At 39.3% G+C, this 19964-nt stretch overlaps 1 protein-coding gene across 6 annotated transcripts in view; it reads left to right on the top strand.

Annotated features, from left to right (window-relative positions):
* The window catches only part of CCDC88C (coiled-coil and HOOK domain protein 88C), a 93788-nt gene that overhangs the window by 50436 nt on the left and 23388 nt on the right, over positions 1 to 19964 (top strand). For 5 of the 6 annotated variants that reach the window (XM_021531943.3, XM_021531941.3, XM_085582269.1 and 2 more), the window contains exons 9-16: positions 107 to 188; positions 642 to 800; positions 7013 to 7159; positions 8955 to 9099; positions 11708 to 11889; positions 14949 to 15086; positions 16489 to 17559; positions 19766 to 19893. In XM_021531943.3, coding sequence (XP_021387618.3) covers positions 107 to 188; positions 642 to 800; positions 7013 to 7159; positions 8955 to 9099; positions 11708 to 11889; positions 14949 to 15086; positions 16489 to 17559; positions 19766 to 19893 — 2052 coding nt within the window. The remainder of the gene's footprint in view (positions 1 to 106; positions 189 to 641; positions 801 to 7012; positions 7160 to 8954; positions 9100 to 11707; positions 11890 to 14948; positions 15087 to 16488; positions 17560 to 19765; positions 19894 to 19964) is intronic. The other variant, XM_021531944.3, reaches the window with a different exon arrangement.

The following is a 19964-nucleotide window of genomic DNA, read 5'->3' as shown; positions in this document are numbered from 1 at the left end:
GCTGTGAGACTTTTTCTCTTCCTTTACAGATTCCTGGCAGTGTCCATATAATCAATATTGTTTCAGGAAACAAAAAAATTACTAAGATTTTTCTAATTCATTTCAGGGAAGAGAAGTCTGAGCAGCTTGCAGATTCTAAACATGAAGTTGAGCAGCTCACCCTAGAGCTGCAAAAAATAAAGCAAGAGGTGAGATGGGCTCGTTTTACTGTCACAATTTCCATGTGTAAGAAAAAAATCCTGTTTCAGTGTGAGGCTAAAACTATACTATGCCCGTTTTATAATGAGGAAATCAACTTAGTCTAATTTAGCAGGCTGTTTAAAGATTATGGTTGTGGCATAGCTGTGCTGTGCTTCCCACTTAACTGTTGAGAGCAGTCTCATCTGTTCAGCTTGCAAGTAGCCTAGTAGTGCCTGAAGCTTATGCAGCATCAGGTATTAGTAGTATCAGAGGTCCAACAGGCTGGAGAACCTCTCTGTCTTGTAGAGAATTTACTGGCTACTAGGAGAATTCTTACTTTTTAACCACAGGAATACAATTTGTTTATGCGTACAATCAGTAAGTAAATACAAAAAAATAAAGTTTAAACTACATGCTTAAAAGTATTAGCTTAGATTTCTCTCCCTGCTTATCCCTGGCAGAACATGCACCTTGCCTCAGATGCTCGCTCTGCGCGAGCCTACAGAGATGAGCTGGATTCTCTGAGAGAGAGGGCAAACCGTGTGGAGAGACTCGAGATGGAGCTGGTTCGCTGCAAAGAGAAACTTCATGATGTGGAGTTCTACAAAGCTCGCATGGAGGCAAGTGAAAATTAGGAGAAAGATTTGCTGAGTAATCCTTAATGTTTGGCTTTTGTTGTGTTACTGGTTTGTGTGTCATTTGTCATTGAGATGACCGTAGCAGAACATCAAGAACAAGCAGAAGTTTCATAACACACATCATAGCTATTGACTGAGCATTATTAAAACTTCTTTCAGTAGAGGAAGTACTTGGTGCACACAACATAAATGCCCATTAGTTTTAAAGAATTCTGCTTTAGTTCAGCATTATGTAGCTAAACAGGACAGACCTTTTCTGATGCTTTTCCTAGAGTCCAGATCTTTAGTTTAGCTTTAGGTAAATCCTCTCTGTTCCAAAGTTGTTCCTTGGACAAACATTTTAAATAGCATTTATAAATTAGTTAAGTGAATGTCTAATTTTTCCTTAGGATTTTGTAGTTGATGCAACTGTTGTTAAAATGGCATTTTAAGGATGACCTCAAATGACAAATTCTAGCTACACCTTTTGCAACTGTTGTTTGTAGTAGAAAGGTGAAAAAATTTGGATCCTCCCAAGTGTCATGAGTGGGATCTGTTAATGAGAAGTGTGTGGTTTTGTTCTAGTACTTATGTCAGTTGCTTAGTCACCTGCAGCTATGCCCATCCTGGAGTTATTAATTGAATTAGGTTGCAAAAGATCTTAGAGATCATCTGGCCAAACTCATTGGTTCAACATGGCTGATGTTAAATTTATTTTAACATCATTAGCTCTTATTTTCTATTTTTTCAGGTCCTTGATGAATTCACACCAGAACTCCCAATAATCCACATATATAACACTTCAGCCAAGGTCAAATAAACATCCAGACTGGTAAACCAAATGGAGGTTTAGTAATTGACAGCCTCAGTATAATTAGATAAAATTCCAAGTCTGAGGTGGAAGAGTGATGTTGCCAGGCCTCTGGCTGAGAGCACAGACCCTATTTTTCTGCTCTAAAAACTCTACTTTGTAGATTATTTTTCCCCTTTTTAACCTAAGGGGCAGCTAGCTGCTGCTTCTTATGAATAGGTTCACTAAAATGGATGGTTATTAAATGTAGTAATAGACTACAAAAGCCTGCCTTGCCTCTCAGTAATTCCCAGTTTGCATTAGGAAGAATGAAGCTCTGCCTCTTTCTGTTTTCTTCCTTCAAGCTGGCAAATCTGTCGTGCTCTGCCCTGGCACACTGACTATCAGTGAGCCATCCTGATGTTCTCCTTCTGGCTGTGCACTGGAGGTGTTTGGCTTTACTTGCTGCTCAGATAAATTTACCTGGAGAGGATTTTCTGTGTCCCCTTCATTTGAGATCAAGGGAGTAGCCTTCTTGATTGTCCCAGAGCCAGCAGTTTCCTGCACTGCTGTCTGCATGTCCTGCACTGCTAATCTTGCTTAACATAGCATTCAGTTAAGAGACCTTCACTTGAGTTTCAAATTTCTTCTAACACTCCTTGCTCTCTCTTCCATCCTGTCAGTTTTTGGTGGAACTGTAGAATGTCAGAGATTAGTGCTGGCTCTCCAGGGATACCTCCCTGCAGTACTGTAATGGTTTAACCCTAGCCAGCAGCCAGGCTCCTCACAGCCACTCACTCACTCCCCACTACTGAGATTAGAGAGCGAATTGGAAGAGTAAATGCTGGAAAACTCATGGGTTTAGATAAAGATGGTTTAATAAGGAAAGCTGAAGCCACACACACAAGCAAAGCACACCATGGGTAGGCATGTGTTCAGCCATCTCCAGGAGAGCAGAGCCCCATCACATGTAATGGTGACTTGGAAAATGAAACACAATCACTCCAAATGTCATCCCCTTCCTTCTTCTTCTTCCCACTCTATATACTGTGTGTGATGCCATATGGTCTGGAATATCCCTTCGGTCAGTTTGAGTCATGTGTCCTGGCTGTGTCTCCTCCCAGTTTCCCATGGACCCCCAACTTCTTGCCATCATGGCAGCACAGAAAGTAAAAAAGGCCTTTGCTCTATATGAGCCTTATTTAGCAATAACAAAAACATCTCTGTAATAACATTGTGTTAAGCCAAATCTAAAACACAGCTCCTTACTAGCCATTTGGCCTACCCCAGCCGTAACCAGTACAAATATAGTAGTGGGACCAGGAATATTTCCCATCAATCTGGCACATATCTAATTTGGAGACATAGTGTGGCCTTTAGCAAAAGTCATTTATGTAGGAGCAGAGCTTTTCTAGCAGGCACACAGCTGTGTGCAGGGTGCTGTGTGGTTTAGAATAGACAGCGAGTTTCACATTCTTACCACTCCCTCTTGCATCATTGATCAAGTTTTGACTCAGCTGTGGACTGACAGCATTGAGCAGCAGACAGACTCCTTTGGTCTGAGGTTGGTGCTAATTCAGAGGATTCCACAGGGCCCTATTCTGTGTTTTTATGGTCATAGAGTGGCACAAAGGCTGTGCATACTAGCCAGTATCCAGCTTTCTATGGGGCCTCAGTTTTCTGTCAAATCTCACTCAAGTCACTCACCCCTCTGAAAGAAGAATCAATGTCTGGGGTCTCTGCTTAGATTTGTTCCAGGGATGTAACATGGTAGAGATTTCTACCTCTAGACAGTACAGTGATTATTCATTTCATGGTATTTACTGGTTGCCAATGGCTTGCTAAGCTCTACCCCTTTAGACCTGAACAAATTATCCAGAGTAAACAGTAAAAATGTAGGTGTGTTCAGCATCAGCCATTTTCTGTGGTAATGTGACACCTTAGGGCTCATAGGGTCTTGATAACGTTGTTAATAAGCAGTGCCAGATTGGTAGGTGAGAAGAAAAAGAGGATTTAATTTTGTGCATCAAAGCAGAAAGCTATTAAATGAGCCCTTAAAATCTTTTCCTTCCTGGTATTGCAGGAGGAGTGCAAAAGGTTGAAATCTGTATGTCAGTGTAACACATTTAAGGCTTGTGTGGTGTTTTTCCTTCTTTGTATGTCTTGACAAATTGTTTAGGAGTGACATTTTAATTGAACCATCATTCAAGGAGCATTAATGTCCTCTGGAGCCTTCCTGCTGGGGTTACTTATCGAAGTCACAACTGTGAATGTGAAGGAGCAGCTCAGTGCAGGGCTCCCTCCACTGAGGTGCTTCTCTGCAGTGCAAAGCTCCCTTCCAGGATTCATCTCCACTGAACTTTTTGCTGTTCCATGAGATGAGATTATTTTCTAAGGCCAAGATGTATGCCTTGCCCAGTTGTTCTCATCATAATCAAATTTCTGTGCAGGATGACGGGAGGAGTCTCTTGTCTATTAAAAAAAAGAAACAAACCAAAAACAAAAATAAAAAGCATGCCTTGTATATTGCCATGTGAGTGGTGAATGATTGTCACAAGATGTTAACTGTGTATGGCTCAGTAGCAACAGCTTCTGAATTGCCTGAAGGCAAAGGTTTGAATTGGGTCCAGATGCATGTGATTTTTTTTTTTTTCCACGTTTAAATAATCTTATTGCTACTTTAGTTTCTGAAAATGTTTCCCAGTGGTAACATACCCTGCTTGTGCAACCACTTATGCCCAGAGTTAATTGTAACTATCTGAATGCACAGTGCCCATTCTTAAAGCTATTTCAGGTTACAGTTGATAGGGATCAAACCACAATACGTAATTAATTTTAGAAAATGCAAAAGTTGAGTTATACTCAATGTATTAAACAAAAAAAATCCTCAGCCAACTGTTTTTGTTGCTGATTTTCAAATAAACTTACAGTTATAAAATAATATCGGTGAATTTGTTAATTCAGCTAAAAATGAACTTTAATTCCAGTGGAAGCAGCACCCTGCCATGGCCACCACCTGCTGACTGTCTGACAAGTGTAATTTGTAGCCAGTTAGATTTTTAGGTCAGCTGTGTTATTCCAGCAACTTCTGGGAGATGTTAGTGCTGACATGTTTTAGTTAGGACAGCTTTTCTTCCCAGGCCTTGAGATGTAGCTCTACAAAGCACCTATGGACTAATTATTTAAATTATATGAACTTTTCAGTATTAAGACAACTTCAGATCATGGTGATCTGAGAGTGAGCAATGTCTACCTTGTCACAGCAGGCATTTTCACCTTGTTATTAATTAAATATTTCATCAGAGCTACTTTGAACTGGCATGACTGCCCATCCTGGGTGCTCAATGGAAAGTGCTTCAGTTTTCCATATACTGCAGCTCCCACCAGTTTGTGGTTTGTACCAGAGCCTGCATATGTGAATGTACTTGGCACATAGTTTGGCTCTTGATGAGACACTAAAATAACTAGTTCCTGCTTGGTAGGCAGTTTTAAGGATAGTTATGAGGTCATGTCTTTGAGGTCAGACACCACTTTAGTTCTTAGGGCTGTGGTCCAGATTGAGTGTGGTGATCTAGCAAAGTAAACTCTTGGCACATTGCTGTTTCATTACAGATATTCTGGCAGCTTCCATAACACCCAGCAGTTTTTGTGCCATGTACTTATTCTGGTCTGTCATCTGTTCAGTGTCAGCCTTTCAAGTTTGCCCACCCTGAAGTGACCCTGTTAGATCAGACTTGGCCCAAAATGCAGGTTCTGTAACCTTAGTGTTTCAGTATTATTGTTATTTTAATTGCTTGCATGCTCAGACATTTTAATTGAAGATGAACCTCTTCACAAACACTGACATAGTTGTCCTTTTAATGCTACTATAGTAGGGAAATTTTTTCACTCATGATTTGCAAGTTGGTAGCTGACCCACTGAGAGATCAAGGGCAGTATGGTACTGCATAAGGTAGACTTTCCATATTATGCCATATACAATCAAGCTGCAATAAAGAACTATGATTATAAAAGGCTTTTAAATGATGGGCCCCTGTAGTACTAAAAGGCAGGGGGAGTGGCTGTCATCAAACACTCTTAACTCATTCTTTACATCTATCTTCTTTCTTTTTCTGTTTTTTTTTTTCTTTTTTGCTTGCTTTTTAAATAAATGAGCTTATATAAGGCTTCTTAAGGCTAATTACACCCCAAAAAATAAGAAGGTAGTTGCTGATTAGGTTGTGGAATTGATTTGCTCATGCCTGGTGATCTTTCAGGAATCTACTTGGTTTGGATGTTTGTGGTCTGAGAGATCAGACTGAACACTGTGTCAGCAGAGATATCACATTTGAAGTCAGTTATCCAGGAATAAACTTGTCTAGCATTTTGTCCTGTTTGCATATTTTCTGGTTTTGCATATTTCATTGGAACAGCAGAGTGGATGGGGAAAGAATGATGAAGTTTCTGTAGAGATTGTCTGCTTCTTGCCCAACTGTAACTCATCTGGGGAAAATTCCGTACTGTATCCATTTAATCTTTGAAATGCTGATGCATTCCTGTCATAGAACATTTGTCTTGGACTCAAGACTTATCTGAGAATCAACTAAAGTAAAAGCTAGCAGTGAGGTATTATAGTTCAAAATGAGACATTTTTATAAATGTGTTTAAAACATGACCAACATTTCATGGCCAGATTTCATGCTTTGGCTATTTCATGTTTCTAGAATAAGATACTTGAATGAACAGAGTTTCATTTGATTTGTCATTTGCAAGGAACAGTTGCAGTGCAGTATGATTCACCTACTTCTAATGATGTGGCTACAACAAAGTGATAAATTAAACTTCTACTCAGTAAAACCAGATCCAAAAGCCCTAATGAGTAAGCAATGTGGCTTGTGCAGTTCACGCTCATGTGTTTAGTGGGGAAGTGGCAGGGAGTGTTAAGTGACAAGTATAAAATAACTTCTGTTCAAGTGAATTAAAATTCTGTTCATGAGAGAGAGAAACTTTTATTAAACAGACATTTGCACATGAGTGTACTGGAACAGGAATGTATTGATGGATATTGTTCCCTATCCCTTGAAAGTAAATAATGTATTTTGAAGCTGGGAAGACAAGGAATTACGATGAATTGGCAAAGGAATTGTAACAGTAGAACTGAACAGTTGCTCTTTTGTGTGCACCTCTTGATCTAGCCTCATATAAAGCAAAAGAAACTCTGTTAAGCTTGTAAAATTCAGGAAAAAAACCCAAGAAATATTAGATTTACTTGCACAGTGACTCAAATATGATAAAAAATGCTATAATCTCTCATTATATATTAAGTGAAAGTTTTTCTATGAAACAAACATGTCAGATTTCCTTCTTATTTTTTGCAATGTCACTTATTAATCACTTGGTCTATAAAAAGTCAGTAACAAATCAACAGTTACTTTTTTTTCCCTAGGAATTAAGAGAAGACAACATTGTATTAATTGAAACAAAGGCCATGCTAGAAGAACAGCTAACCATGGCAAGAGCTCGCGGTGATAAGCTGCATGAATTAGAGAAGGAAAACTTGCAGTTGAAATCCAAACTTCATGATGTAGAGCTGGTATGCACTTTCTTTTTCATTATGCTAACATTTTTAACTTCAGTTTTTATCCTTGCAACAGGTTCTGTTGGAAATAAAAATGTGGAGGATGCAGTATGGGACTGTATAGGATGACTGAATCTCGATGTACATCAGTGACAAGGGGTGTCCCTCAGGGATCCATACTGGAATCAGTGTTACTTAATATCTTTGGTGTTTATGATATTGTCAAAGGGGTCAAGTGCACTGTCAGTGGATTTGCAGGTGTCACCAAGCAGAGTGGTGTGATTGACACACCTGAAGGATGGGATGGCCATCCAGAGGGACCTGGACAAGCTCAAGCAGTGGGCCCATGGGAATCTTATGTGGTTGAACAAGATCTAGTTCAAAGTGCTGCACTCTGCTATCAACACAGGCTGGGGATGAGCAGATCAGAGCAGCCCAGCTGAAAAGGACTTGGGGGTGCTGGTGGATGAGAGATTGGACATGGCCCAGTAATGTGTACTCACAGCCCAGAAAGCCAAATGTGTCCTGGGCTGCATCCAAAGCAGTGGGCAGCAGAGTGAGGGAGGGGATTCTGCCCTTCCACTTCCCTCTGTTGAGACCCCACCTGCAGTGCTGCATCCAGCTCTGGGGTCCCAGCACAGGAAGGATTTGGACCTATTGGAATTAGTCCAGAGGAGGGTCTCCAAGATGATCAGAGGGATGGGGCACCTCTCTTATGAGGCAAGGCTGAGGGAATTGGGATTTTCCAGCCTGGAGAAAAGGGAGCTCCAGGGTGACCGAATTGCTGCCTTACAGTTCCTAGAGGGAGCCTAAAAGAAAGATGGTGGAAGACATTTTACAAGGGCATGTGGTGATAGGACAAGAGGAAATGGCTTCAAACTCAAAGAGGGCAAGTTTAGATTGGATAGCAGGAAGAAGAAATTCTTTAGTGTGAGGGTGTTGGGGCACTGAAAGAGGTTTCCCAGAAGTTGTGGGTGCCTCATGCCTAAAAGTGTTAAAGGCCAAGTTGGACAGGACTTTGAGCAACCTGATCTAGTGGGAAGTGTCCCTTCCCTTGGCAAGAACTGTATAATCTTTAGTGTCCCTTCCACCCCAAACCATTTTATGATTCTATGATTCAGGATATTATAAAGGTCATGTCATGCTCAGCTTCTCCAAAGTTGCTGGAGATTTTGTATGCTTTTCTGGTGACTTGATGAATTTCTGAGTTATTGTTTCTGAAAAGCTGAAAACCACTGAGGAAGCATTTCAGTTCCCACAATAGCAAATGACCCAAACAGTCACAAGAAGCAACCATAGATTCATTCTCCAGGTCTGTTTTCAGGAGTTAGAATTCAAATTACGAGGCAGGTGTTACTTGCTGATCCATACAACTGTGTCCAAATTTGATGTGATGAGTGGAAGCTCTTCAGAATTCAAGGTTCTAGCTGAAGAATTCCCAGTGTGTCAGAACATGATGGTCCATGCTTTTGAAGAGCTTAGCTCTGGAGACATCTTGAATCCAGTCTGCCATACTAGTCCTGGCTTGTAGTGGCCCTGTCATCAGCCAGTAATTTCTCACTGCCATTGCCCAATCTCCAAGTGTATCGTGGACCAGAGCTGGTGCTAAACAGGGCCAGTTGGGCTGTGCTTTCTGTGGCTTATATAGGTAGCCCACAGCAAACATTTAATGCTGAAGATGTATTTCATTATAAAACCACAGTGTTTAAGGAGATTTTTCTGCCCTCAACATGCACTGTGCTTGTAGCAGCTCAGCCTGCAATCTCAGAGATGAGCTGAACACGCTTTCATTCATGCATGTCTTGCACAGGACCGGGACACAGACAAGAAGAGAATTGAAGAGCTGCTGGAGGAGAACATGGTCTTGGAGATTGCACAGAAACAGAGCATGAACGAGTCTGCACACCTAGGCTGGGAACTAGAACAACTGTCTAAAAGCACTGATCTTGCAGATAGTGAGTACCACCTGGGGTAGCTGTGGTGTTTGTGGCCTGTTTTGGAATAAACAGAAGTTGAATCCAAGATTGGAAAGCTTCCCTCATTCAGCCACTTAATTTGACCTTCATTTTTTTTAACTTCTAAAATGTATTCCTCTTCCTTTCACTCTCTTTGGAAGGCATCAAAATGTTTTGCTTTTGTTATGTTCATCACTGAGAGAAACTTTTAAGTATTACACTTTAATAAAAATTTTAAAAATAAAGCTTTGTAAATGACAAAGCAAAAATGTCACATTGAATATTTCTAACTGAATGGTTGGGTGGAGTCTGTGATCTTTAGTATTCTTTAGTACAGTTAATACAGACAGTTATGTGGTCTTTAAGTCTCAGGAAGTAATGTATGCTGAAGTCATTTATTTTTACTAGATACTGAAAAATGTGTGCAGTTAAAATAACTGGCTGATTTATTTTCTATGAGTGGTTGATTTGATTTCCGTAGCTATCACAAACATAGCTTATTCTGTCTTCACTGGACAGATTTTAGCATTGATTTCTCTGTTTAACATTTATTCTGTCTATTTTGCCAGCCTAAATAATTTGTTCCTAAGTGGAACTTGGGAAATATAAGCTATTTCCTCTAATTCAAGATGCAGCTTTGACTATTGAGTATTCACCTTATTTTGCTAAGACTTGCATGTTTGGCTTTGTGAACCAGGAACAGTTGAACTCAAAGACAAAGTAATAAATCAGAGTAAGCAGATGTTGAGTTTCCAGTGAAACTGTCTAGAATAGCTTTGTTTTGTAAAACAGCTGTGTGTGGCTGACACCAATTCTGAAATCTTCTTGCTGTCTAGGATCCAAGTTCTCTTCACTAAGATTAATGGCTAGTTAATTGTTACTTCTAAATAATAATCTTGCAAAGCAGATTATATTAGCCTGAAAAATTAATGTCATTCTATTACTCCTTCTGTGTAATCAAGGGTATTGCTCATTGTGTTAGTGGGGGGAAAAGACAGTTCTCTCTAAACTTAAAAATTTTAATCAAGAGTATTTGAGGAAAATGTAAAAATACCTAAATTTTATGGCCTGTTTAAAATACCAAGTTTTGTTCCCTTCCTGATTTTCTTTCACTATTGATCTAATAAAAGGAAGAATGCTAGTTACCTCTTATTTATTAATTTCTATCAAACATAACTTTAAAAATTTGCTTGAGTAATTTAGCACTGCACTGGTGTGTACCATTTTAGTACTGGAGCTTCAGATACTCTCTGATTAACCAAAGAAAAAGAATGAGGAACTGAGAACATCCATAAATTTGTATTCAGTAGGTGAATAAAATGGTGAAGTAAGTGGATTTTTTTTTTTTAAAGAACATTTAACTTTGGACTTTTATTTCATGGAAGTGCTGTTCTGATTTACAGTAATTCTCTGTAAGAAGTTTTATTTCAAGACATGTTGCTGTTTTGAATGCAGCTTGTTTGTACAAATAGAGTCAGACTGCAAAACTCTTCTGGAAAATCTCCTGTTCCTGGATATCAAGTTGAGTCTGCAAAGGTGGTAGATAGATTTTACCAGTTAGTTTGGTATTTTAAAATAAAAATAATTTTAAAAATAAGCATGGGGAAAAGTAATTTTGATGGACTTCACTTCAGAAGAGATCTCAACTGGAGGATTTAGTTAATGTTAAGTACTTGAGTCTTCACTTGACCAAAGCTTTCCAGGTGATGCTCTGTAAAAGAGATAAACAGGATTTTAACAATCTCAGAAAGTTGCCAGCTTAAAGTAGCGCTTATTTAGACGGAGCTATTAATTTTCTTAGATTTAAAGACAGTATTGAAGTCAATTTCCTATGAAATGTGGTTTTGAGGTGATGGCTAGCAATTATTTCATGTGTACAAGAAAGTTGCTCTTGTAGTTATGCAAATGATGCTCAGAGAAATTGCCAGAGCAGTGAGGATTTTGAGGCTGAGAGGTAGCGAGACTTTTGTTCTACAAGCATTAAAACAACATCTCTGTTGTAAGACTTGAATAAATTTTGTTAGTTCTGAGATTTCAAATTCAGACACGTCTCAGATCAGCATTCTGATGGGTCTCCTGTGCCTGCATACCTACTAGTAAATTGTTCTCTGTGCTTTAGCATACTCTTGATAAAGAAGGTGTAAAGATAAGCACTGGAGTTCTCTTTTGTAAGAATTTTTTCTATGACTGAATGTGATTGCACACCTGAGTTTTCACTAACTCTTGGAGTGCACCACCTTCCTGTTTTAGCAAAAACTTACCAGGGGTTTACTTTCTGCCTCAGTTTATTTCCTGTGATGACAGTAGGAATATATTTTGGTAAATTTTGTTACTAACATTAGATGTGCTCCCAACATGACTAAAGTGAATTTAAAATAAAGTAAGCAACTTCTTAGATGGCTGGCTGTTCAGATAGTACCCTATTTATTAAAGGTATTAATGGTTAGCTGTGAAAATGGGTTCTGCTTTTAACCTAGTATTTACTTAGCAGTCAAGCTGAAATTGTAAGACTGACAGCAATAATCTTCATCCAAGTGGATCTCGTGCACCTCAGAAGGAGACGTTGGTGAATTGATAGTGCCACCTTCTGCTTCTCATGTTTCAACAGCCAGAAAGTCCTTTGTGTTTGAGTTGAATGAATGTGCTTCAAGTCGAATACTGAAGCTAGAGAAGGATAATCAGAGCTTGCAGAACACAATCCAAGAGCTGAGAGATGCCTCCTTGACCTCCAGAGAGAGCAGTCTAAAGTTTGTGGAACTGGAAAAGGAAAATCAGCAACTTAGCAAAAAGGTAATTTGCTCACAGGAGCAAATGGAGCTCTTAGTTTTTTTTTAAACACAGTGCACAGATGGATGTGCAGCATTCCTGAATAATGGGAGTTTTCAGGGAGTTCACCTGTGATCCCCATAAGCGTGACCATGATTTTGGTCCCATCTATTTAATTGCATTCTAATGCAATTCTAATAATTTTATTTATTGCCTTCTACTTCAGTCCCTGCTAATGTGCATCATTGTAAGAAAAAGTTATTGCTCCTGTTAAATAAAAGTTCCTGTTAAATAATTCAGTGCCTGTTTGCCCCTGTTAGATTGTGCTGTTCATTGTGTCCCTTTCTATTCTCACAACAGTCACTAGTGGGAAAGAAAGCCATGGTCCCACTGAACTATTTTTGTTTTTTGAAAGTTTAATAATTTTTACATGTAAGTCAAATAAATTACACAGGTGAATTCAGCTTAGCATGTTCTAAATGTCTTTCTTGTTGTCCAGAGTCCTGGACATGCTTTTTCTTGTCCTCTTAGCTGTTACAAATTCTCTAGTGTCTCTCTCTCTGCAAAGCTCTCAGTTCTTCCTGTCTTTGTAACAAACATGTAGGTCATCACTTTGTAAATTTACTTAAATAACAGAGTGCGTTGCACTCTGTTATTAACTTCGACTACATTTAGCTCAAATGTCAACTCAGTGCTTGTCCGTGTGAAACACACTGCTCAGTTCACCTCCACCTACCAGCCTTATTTTTGTCTGACTAGTTACTTGAATCCTCAGTTCTGATGACTTGAGCCAAGTGCTGCTGGGGAAAAATATGCTTTCTACTCTATAGTATGAAACATTTTCATGTTGGATCTTTCTGCATTCCTGCCATTCATAAATTATCCAGAATATAAGGCTCATTTCTCCTTTTCCCAATACTTCTGTAACCTCTGTGTGTGAGACATTGATGTAATGATTTCAGTTGTGCTTGACTTGCCTGTGATCTAGCTGAATCCCTTAAAGGACAAGGGGAAAAAGCACCTACCTAGATGTGAAATGCTGCTTGTGGATTCCTAGATTGTAACAAGCCCATTTCTCTGCTAGGGAGAGCAGTGTCCAGCACTGGATCATTCTGTCTTCTGGAAAGATTCATTTGCTAAGTTGAGATCAGTTCTGCTTTTTTTTCTTTTGTGAACAAGGAAAACTGCGGAGATTCAGTTCACTCTAATTTTCCATCCACACTTCCATTTATGACCTGCTGTGTATAAGTAATTCAATCCAGCTCTAATTTACATGCCTAAAACTGGAGATGGAGGCAGAGAAAGCTCTCAGCAGATACCTGTGGTGTACTGCAATTTAAGTCACTTGAACAACTGTGATCAACCTCTGGCTTAGCCCCAGGCAGATTCCTGTGGGCACCTCCTGTTAAAGCACTGTATTGGTGCCAACAGTTGTGATTCCCCTCAGTTAGAATGCAATAAGGTGTGCCAGGGGCAATAATAGGCAAAGTCTCTGATTTGTTACAAAATGTTTGCTATAGTGGGCAGAGGAGAGTGGAAGAGCCTGGAGGAGTGTTAAAGTCAAGCACTAAGTCAGAGGACAAGAGATAAAGAAGTATTTTTCTCAAATGTTTTATGTCTTTGGGGTTCTTTTGGTAACTTCCCTGAAACATCCATCGTAAAATCTTGTCTCCCTAAAGTTGTTTAACTGAGCTGAGATTTCATCCACTGTCTGAGACTTTCAAAACTTGTTGTTTCTATATGCTTGTCTATCTGCTGATCTAGTGGTTGGTGGGATCATGTAGCTAAAACAGTATTATTCAAGCAGTACAAGAAGAGATGTTATAAATAAAAACTTTTTTTTTTCCTTTTTTTACTTTTTTCCCTTTGAGGTTTTCAGAGGAGCTAGTAGTAGAAAACCCTCCTTTCAGGCCCATTCAAGCAGTCTAAGTACCTGTCTGTTGTCTCTGACTTTCGGAAAAGAGTTGTAAATAGTAATATCTTACTTGCCTCCAGTTTACTGGGAAGTGTAGATGAAGATCAGCTATTGCTGAGCTGCTGAGTTTGTTGCAGCTTTCTGTGAACTGCTCCTTTGAGACCAATGAACCTCCACATGGTTACATTTCTGACTGCTGAGCCCTCCTTATCTCCAATCTGGGCAGCCCCTGCTTGTTCAAACACTTCCTGTAATGAGGGGCATGTTGACATAGGCAGAGCCCAGCCTCCAGCTATTTCCCACTTGTAAGAATTAAGTTTAATACCCCTTTCATTGACATTTTCAGTGTTGGTAGAGCTGATAATACCAAAACAAAAATGAGCTGATACTTGTGCAGAGCTGTAGGTGCTCACAGTACTTCGCAAGCTTAAAAAGCAATTATTTCCTGCTCTGGGGAGTATAGTTCCCAGAACCTCTTAGTTCTAAGTATTGAAGAGCTACTACTTTTCTGTTCTTCATGCATTACAAGTGCAACTTTCAAAATGAGTAAGTCAGAAGACTTTGTCGTAGGACTGGAGCATTAGTCACAAATCTTTCAAATGCAGTATTGTCACCTGCTGGGGAAAAGAGGGCCACCAGAACACAGGGAGTGAGAGCATAAACTTGGTTACTCCAGTGCTTTAGTGTTTTTCCTCTGTTCCTGTTTTAGGTTGGTGTTTTGGTCTTTTTAGTGCTGTTGCTCACTGAGGTGTGTTAATGACTGACTGCATTCACTGGTACAGTAAGACCATCAGTGATGGAGAGGCTAGAAGGGGGCAAGTTCCTCAGGAAGGGGAGCACCAGAAACTTAATCCCTGTTGACAGGAGCACAACAGGGCATTCAGCAGGCAGGTGAACTAAGCACTTCTTACTGCTGTGCCTTATATGCTCTGATCTTAAAAGACATGAAGAAACAGGATTATTCAGGTGAAGAAGATTCTTAGTACTGTCAGAAAAACACGGCAGTGCTTTTCCTTCTCGGAGACTGGTAACTGCAGGAGCAAGGGATTTAATCTTTCAGCCATAGTCCCTCCCCATCTCATTTCTCTCTGGTCTTCAAAATGACTTAAAGTGTAGACAGTCCTTTTGTCCTGTGGTTGATGTATTTTGGTGTGTTCTCTTCACACAGATTGAAAAGCTGCAAAATCAAATTGAAAAAGAGAAGCAAAGCAATCAAGATTTGGAAACCTTGAGTGAGGAGCTGATAAAAGATAAAGAGCAGCTACAGGTTGTCATGGAGACTCTAAAAGCCGACAAAGACAGACAGGTGTGAACTTCTCAAATGTCATATAACAACACGTAATGGTAATTCAGTGATGCCATTTAGAGCATCTGGTTCTCTCAGGGAGATAAGGCAATTTGAGAGCTGTTAAATGAAGGTTGAACTTGTTCAAATCTAGGTTAAAATCATCTTCAAGTGTAAAAGCCCAAAATGTTTTGCTGGTTTCTGCTCTTGTTACCATAAGGGGATATTCAGGCTGTTATATGAACAACCATTCCCCCTCGAGGGAAAAAATCCCTTGGATCTTGCTAAAACAAATTGGTTTTAGGATGTGCAAATAAATCCTCATTTTGTTCCTGAAGATTGGTCTTCCACCATGTGTATGGCATGACTGGTTTGGTTGAGGTTCTGTAGCCAAACTTTTTTCTCTATTTAAAAGAGATGCTGAGAAAATACTTATGTCTTCTGGAGTGATGTTTTAATTGTCCTTCAGCTTTTACCACTTTGTTGTAGTCCATGTGCAATGCCTGAAAACTCTCTTATTACAGGTTTGTGCAAGTGTCATCTGTACTGATTGGACAGATGAAAAAAAATACAGACACAGATCATTAGAGACTGGTCTGAATATTCTCAGTCTGTATTAAAATCTATTCTTAAGTTTTTGTGAGGTGAAAATTAAATTGCAAAATGTTTTATTTATGTAGTTCTTTTTATGTTGAAGGATTTTTACCCAGACTTCCCCTTAGAAAACTGCACTTTACCAACAAAGTCTTATATTTTAGTTAGAACAAATACAGATTCTTTGTGGCAGGAATTAATAGATGGTTTGAAGGTAGGGCAGGAAGTAAAACCAGAAATATTCCCAGTTGTTAAAAAAGAGTAGTTTGTGATTTTTTTCAGGTCTAGTACCTTTTGATTTGTGTGGCTGTTGTCTAGCATAAGAATCAAATGCAAATTGCAGTCTAAATTACAGTTGCATCAGCTGAAATTTGACCAGTGGGGTAAGTGTACTGTCCTTACAGGAAGTGTGTCTTTAATGACATCTATAACTGGTCTGCATTTTCAAGTATTCTGAGGTTCCTGGCACCTTACCAGAGATAATTTCAGTCTTCAGATCCCCAAGATGAAGGTAAACCTAGATAGAAAGGTACTGTATTAAGAATGATTTGTAACAAAGCATTTTCTCCAAGGTGTTATCTGAAGGTCCTCTGTTTGCTTTGTCCTTCTGCCCCAGCCTTTTTGGATGGTAGCAGGAATGTAGCACAGTTTTTAATTTATTAAAATTTTTTAATAGTTTGGGTTCTTGGTTACCAAGTCAATAATTTGCTGAGAAATTTGTCTTGGATTAAATGGATATGATTTTGTTAACAGTTATCTCTCTGCTTTAGGACTAATTTGTACCACACTTGTAAGTAGATGAATAATGTTTGCACAACTGTTTATGTAGATAAAGGACCTTAAACAAGAAAATGATCACCTTAATCAAGTTGTCTTATCCCTGAGACAAAGATCGCAAGTGAGCAGCGAGGCAAGAGTGAAAGACATTGAAAAAGAGAACAAAATCCTTCATGAAACAGTAACTGAGACGAGTAGCAAACTGAGCAAGCTGGAGTTTGAGAAAAAACAATTGCAAAAGGATTTTGACCAGGTTAGAGAAAAAGTGGAAAGAGTGGAAGAAATGGAAAAAGAGCTCCACCGGCTGGAGAGGGAGAATGAACAGCTCACAAAAAAGGCAGCAGTGATGAAAATAGTGACAGAAAAAGTGGAAGTTCTTGAGCAAGAGAATGGCGATCTGGAAGTGGAAAATAGGAAACTAAGAAAATCCTTGGACACATTACAAAATATTTCCATCCGGCTTGGTGACCTGGAAAGGGACAACAAGCAATTGGATGAAGAAAATCTGGAGCTTAGAAGAGTGGTAGAGACCATGAGATTTACCAGCACAAAAATGGCACAAATAGAAGCAGAAAATAAAGATTTGGAGAGGGAAAAAGAGGACTTAAAAAAGAATGTGGAAATGTTAAAAGCAATGAACAAGAAATCAGAGAGGCTAGAGCTAAGCTATCAGAGTATCAGTTCTGAAAACCAGAGACTTCAGCAAATTGTGGAGAACAGCAGTAAAAAGATCCAGGAATTAGAAAAAGAAGTTCAAGGAATGGAGAATGAAAATCAGGTCCTCCAGAGGAACCTTGAAGAGCTAAAGGTTTCTGCCAAACGGCTAGAGAGCTTAGAAAAGGAAAACAAAGCCCTAGAACAAGGAATGTCTCAGCTAGAAAAAGACAAAAAAATGCTAGAGAAAGAAACAAAACGTCTTTGGCAGCAAGTGGAGCTGAAAGATGCTATTTTGGATGACAGTACAGTAAAGCTAGCAGTTGCTGAGAAGGAAAACAAGACACTAGAAAAGGAAATTGCTCGATTTAGAGAGTCATCTAGTAAACTGAAAGAGTTTGAAAAGGACAATAAAGACCTACTAAAGCAAGTTACAATTGATAAGAGAACACTAGCTACGCTGAGAGAGGTAAGCAAAATAATTCTACTGGATTTTGTGCTCTTATTTTTTTTTCAGCTCAGTGAAATACAACAGGGATATATCTGTCCCACAGGAGATCTTCACATCTTTAACAACAGTCACTTGAAAGTGTTTCCTTCGAAAGTAGAACATGCCAAGAACTGCCCTTGGTGTAGTTGTGCAGTGTCCACTTTGTGTCCAGAGTCTCAAAATTAAGTCTTTTTTTAATGCAGAATTAAAATTTTGAAACAACTCTAATGTGGTGCCTGTTAACCAAAAACTTTGATAGTTCCTCTAAATGTGAATACAAAATTGTTTGCTAGCTTGAGAGCCCCAGCAGGGAAGATTGACTCTCAGGTCTAGAAATTTCTAGCACTTGCTGAGGACACCTGGACATCCCTGTTCTGAAAGAGAGCAAACCATCCCAAATGATCAACCTAAACCAGCTGTACCAAGATTTTGCTTTACAGCTACCTTACAGCATCTTTCCCCAAATGCTTCCCTGCTGAGTGAGAACATGCTAAGCAGCAATGATCTGTCCCTCCACCAAGCATTAGCAATCTGAGGATGTGTGTGCTAGAACCTGGAACTCTTATAAGTGGCCTACGAGCAGATTCAGATTATTGCAGCTTGCTCTTATTGCCTGTCCTGGCTGCTGTCCTGCCAGCATCAGATTTCCTGTGAAGGAAATCTGTTAAATGGAAAAAAGGGTTGTGCTGCAGTAGCTCGGTAAAATAGATAAGTTTAGCAATATTAATACATTAAGCAATTACTTACTTCAAGGCTTAGCTTTTTTTCAATTTTTGAAGCATTCGTGTAATTTTGAGGAGAAGAAATAAAGTCTGTCAGAAACACTTGACACAGTTCCAAGTTGTTTCTATTGAAATTTCCTTAAAAATTATTAAAACAACATAATTTCTGAGAAGGCTCTTCAATAATCCTTCAATTCTCAGAATTTTGCAGATTTCCAGTGGTGCATACCCATGCAGTAGCCCATCATCTTTTCCTTAGTACTATAGATCCTGCAGAAGGAGTTCATGGATGTTTAAGGGACCTGTTTACAGATCACTGGACTGGCAGTGGCCTTAACCATGTTTTTTACCTTGCCACGCAAATGAATTCATGGCTAAACTTGTGATGTCAGAGGACTATTGAATACCTACAGTTTAACAAAGTATTTTTATAAAATTTTATTCTTGATTCTGTTTGATATTCAAGATAATTTTTTTATTTAAAGTTCTTCAGTAGTTTTTTTGGTCTTTCTTCATATGTTGTTTAAGAAAACTTTAGCAGAAACACAAGCAACGTAGATCTCTATGGTGCATTTGTATTTCAGAGAATTTTGAATGGTAGGGATCTTCACAGTTAGCTATGCACCAAAAATAATTTGTCCTTTTTAGAAATGCAGGCTGGCACTATGTTTCCCCAGACCATTTCCACACAGACTACTTTACTGGCATAACTGCAAAGCATTGTCCCAATGCACCTTCTGGTACAGTACTGCCAAGTCTTCTCCTTGTATGACTCCTTGCTGGGTTCTGCTTTAATTTCTTCCCAAAGAAATGTAAATGAAACCAGGCTGCATCAGCAGATACCAGAATAAGTGACCAAACTCTTGTGTCCAGAGCTTTCCTGTCTCTTCTACATTCTACAATGTAGTTACACTTCCAAAATTTTGGGCAGTAATTTACCATATGTCAGAAACTCAGTGTGTTATTCACTACTGACCCTGTTACCAGGGGTAATAACATCATAGCCGCAATACCTCAAGAGACTTCCATACTGAAGTCCTGTTGCCCCTGTGTGTGTACCAGTGCTGGCAGGGCTTTTTGTCCTAGTTGAGAGGTGTAAACTCCCTCTGCTGGCGTCCCCTGACCTGCACACATCCTTGTGTGCCACAGAGATGGGGTGGTGTCCCCTGGCCCACACATTCCCTCCTTCAGCAGGCAGGCACAAAGCCAGTGTTGGCAGAAGTAGTTCAATACAGTGAGTGAAACAAAGGCCAAAAGAAGCATTCTGCAGATTTATTTCAAGTTACCTATAAATAAAACCAATCAGTTTAATTCTGCACTCAGCTGTCACTGATAAAGAATTTTAGCTGACCTATTTGAAACTAGGATTTTATCCAATGACTTTTTCAGTACTCTTAAAAAGATGTAAAGTGATAATACCACCACCCTTTGCATAGCAACTAATCATGTTAGTGCTTTTTCAGGATTTGGTCCTGGAGAAGCTGAAGAGTCAAAAGTTGTCTAGTGAGCTGGACAAACTGAGCCAGGAACTGGAGAAGATGGGATTGAACAAAGAGATGCTGCTGGAGGATAATAATGGCAATGATGACACGTAAGGAGACTGAGCTCTTCTAATCATTCTTTTGATTCAGCCTAACTGAAGCCCTTTGCCTTTCTTTTTGG

This window comes from Lonchura striata, chromosome 5 (assembly GCF_050655825.1).
Source record: "Lonchura striata isolate lonStrDom1 chromosome 5, ASM5065582v1, whole genome shotgun sequence".
Taxonomy (NCBI): Eukaryota; Metazoa; Chordata; class Aves; order Passeriformes; family Estrildidae; genus Lonchura; species Lonchura striata.
Note: the sequence above shows the minus strand (reverse complement) of the source record. Positions and strands in the feature narration are given on the sequence as shown.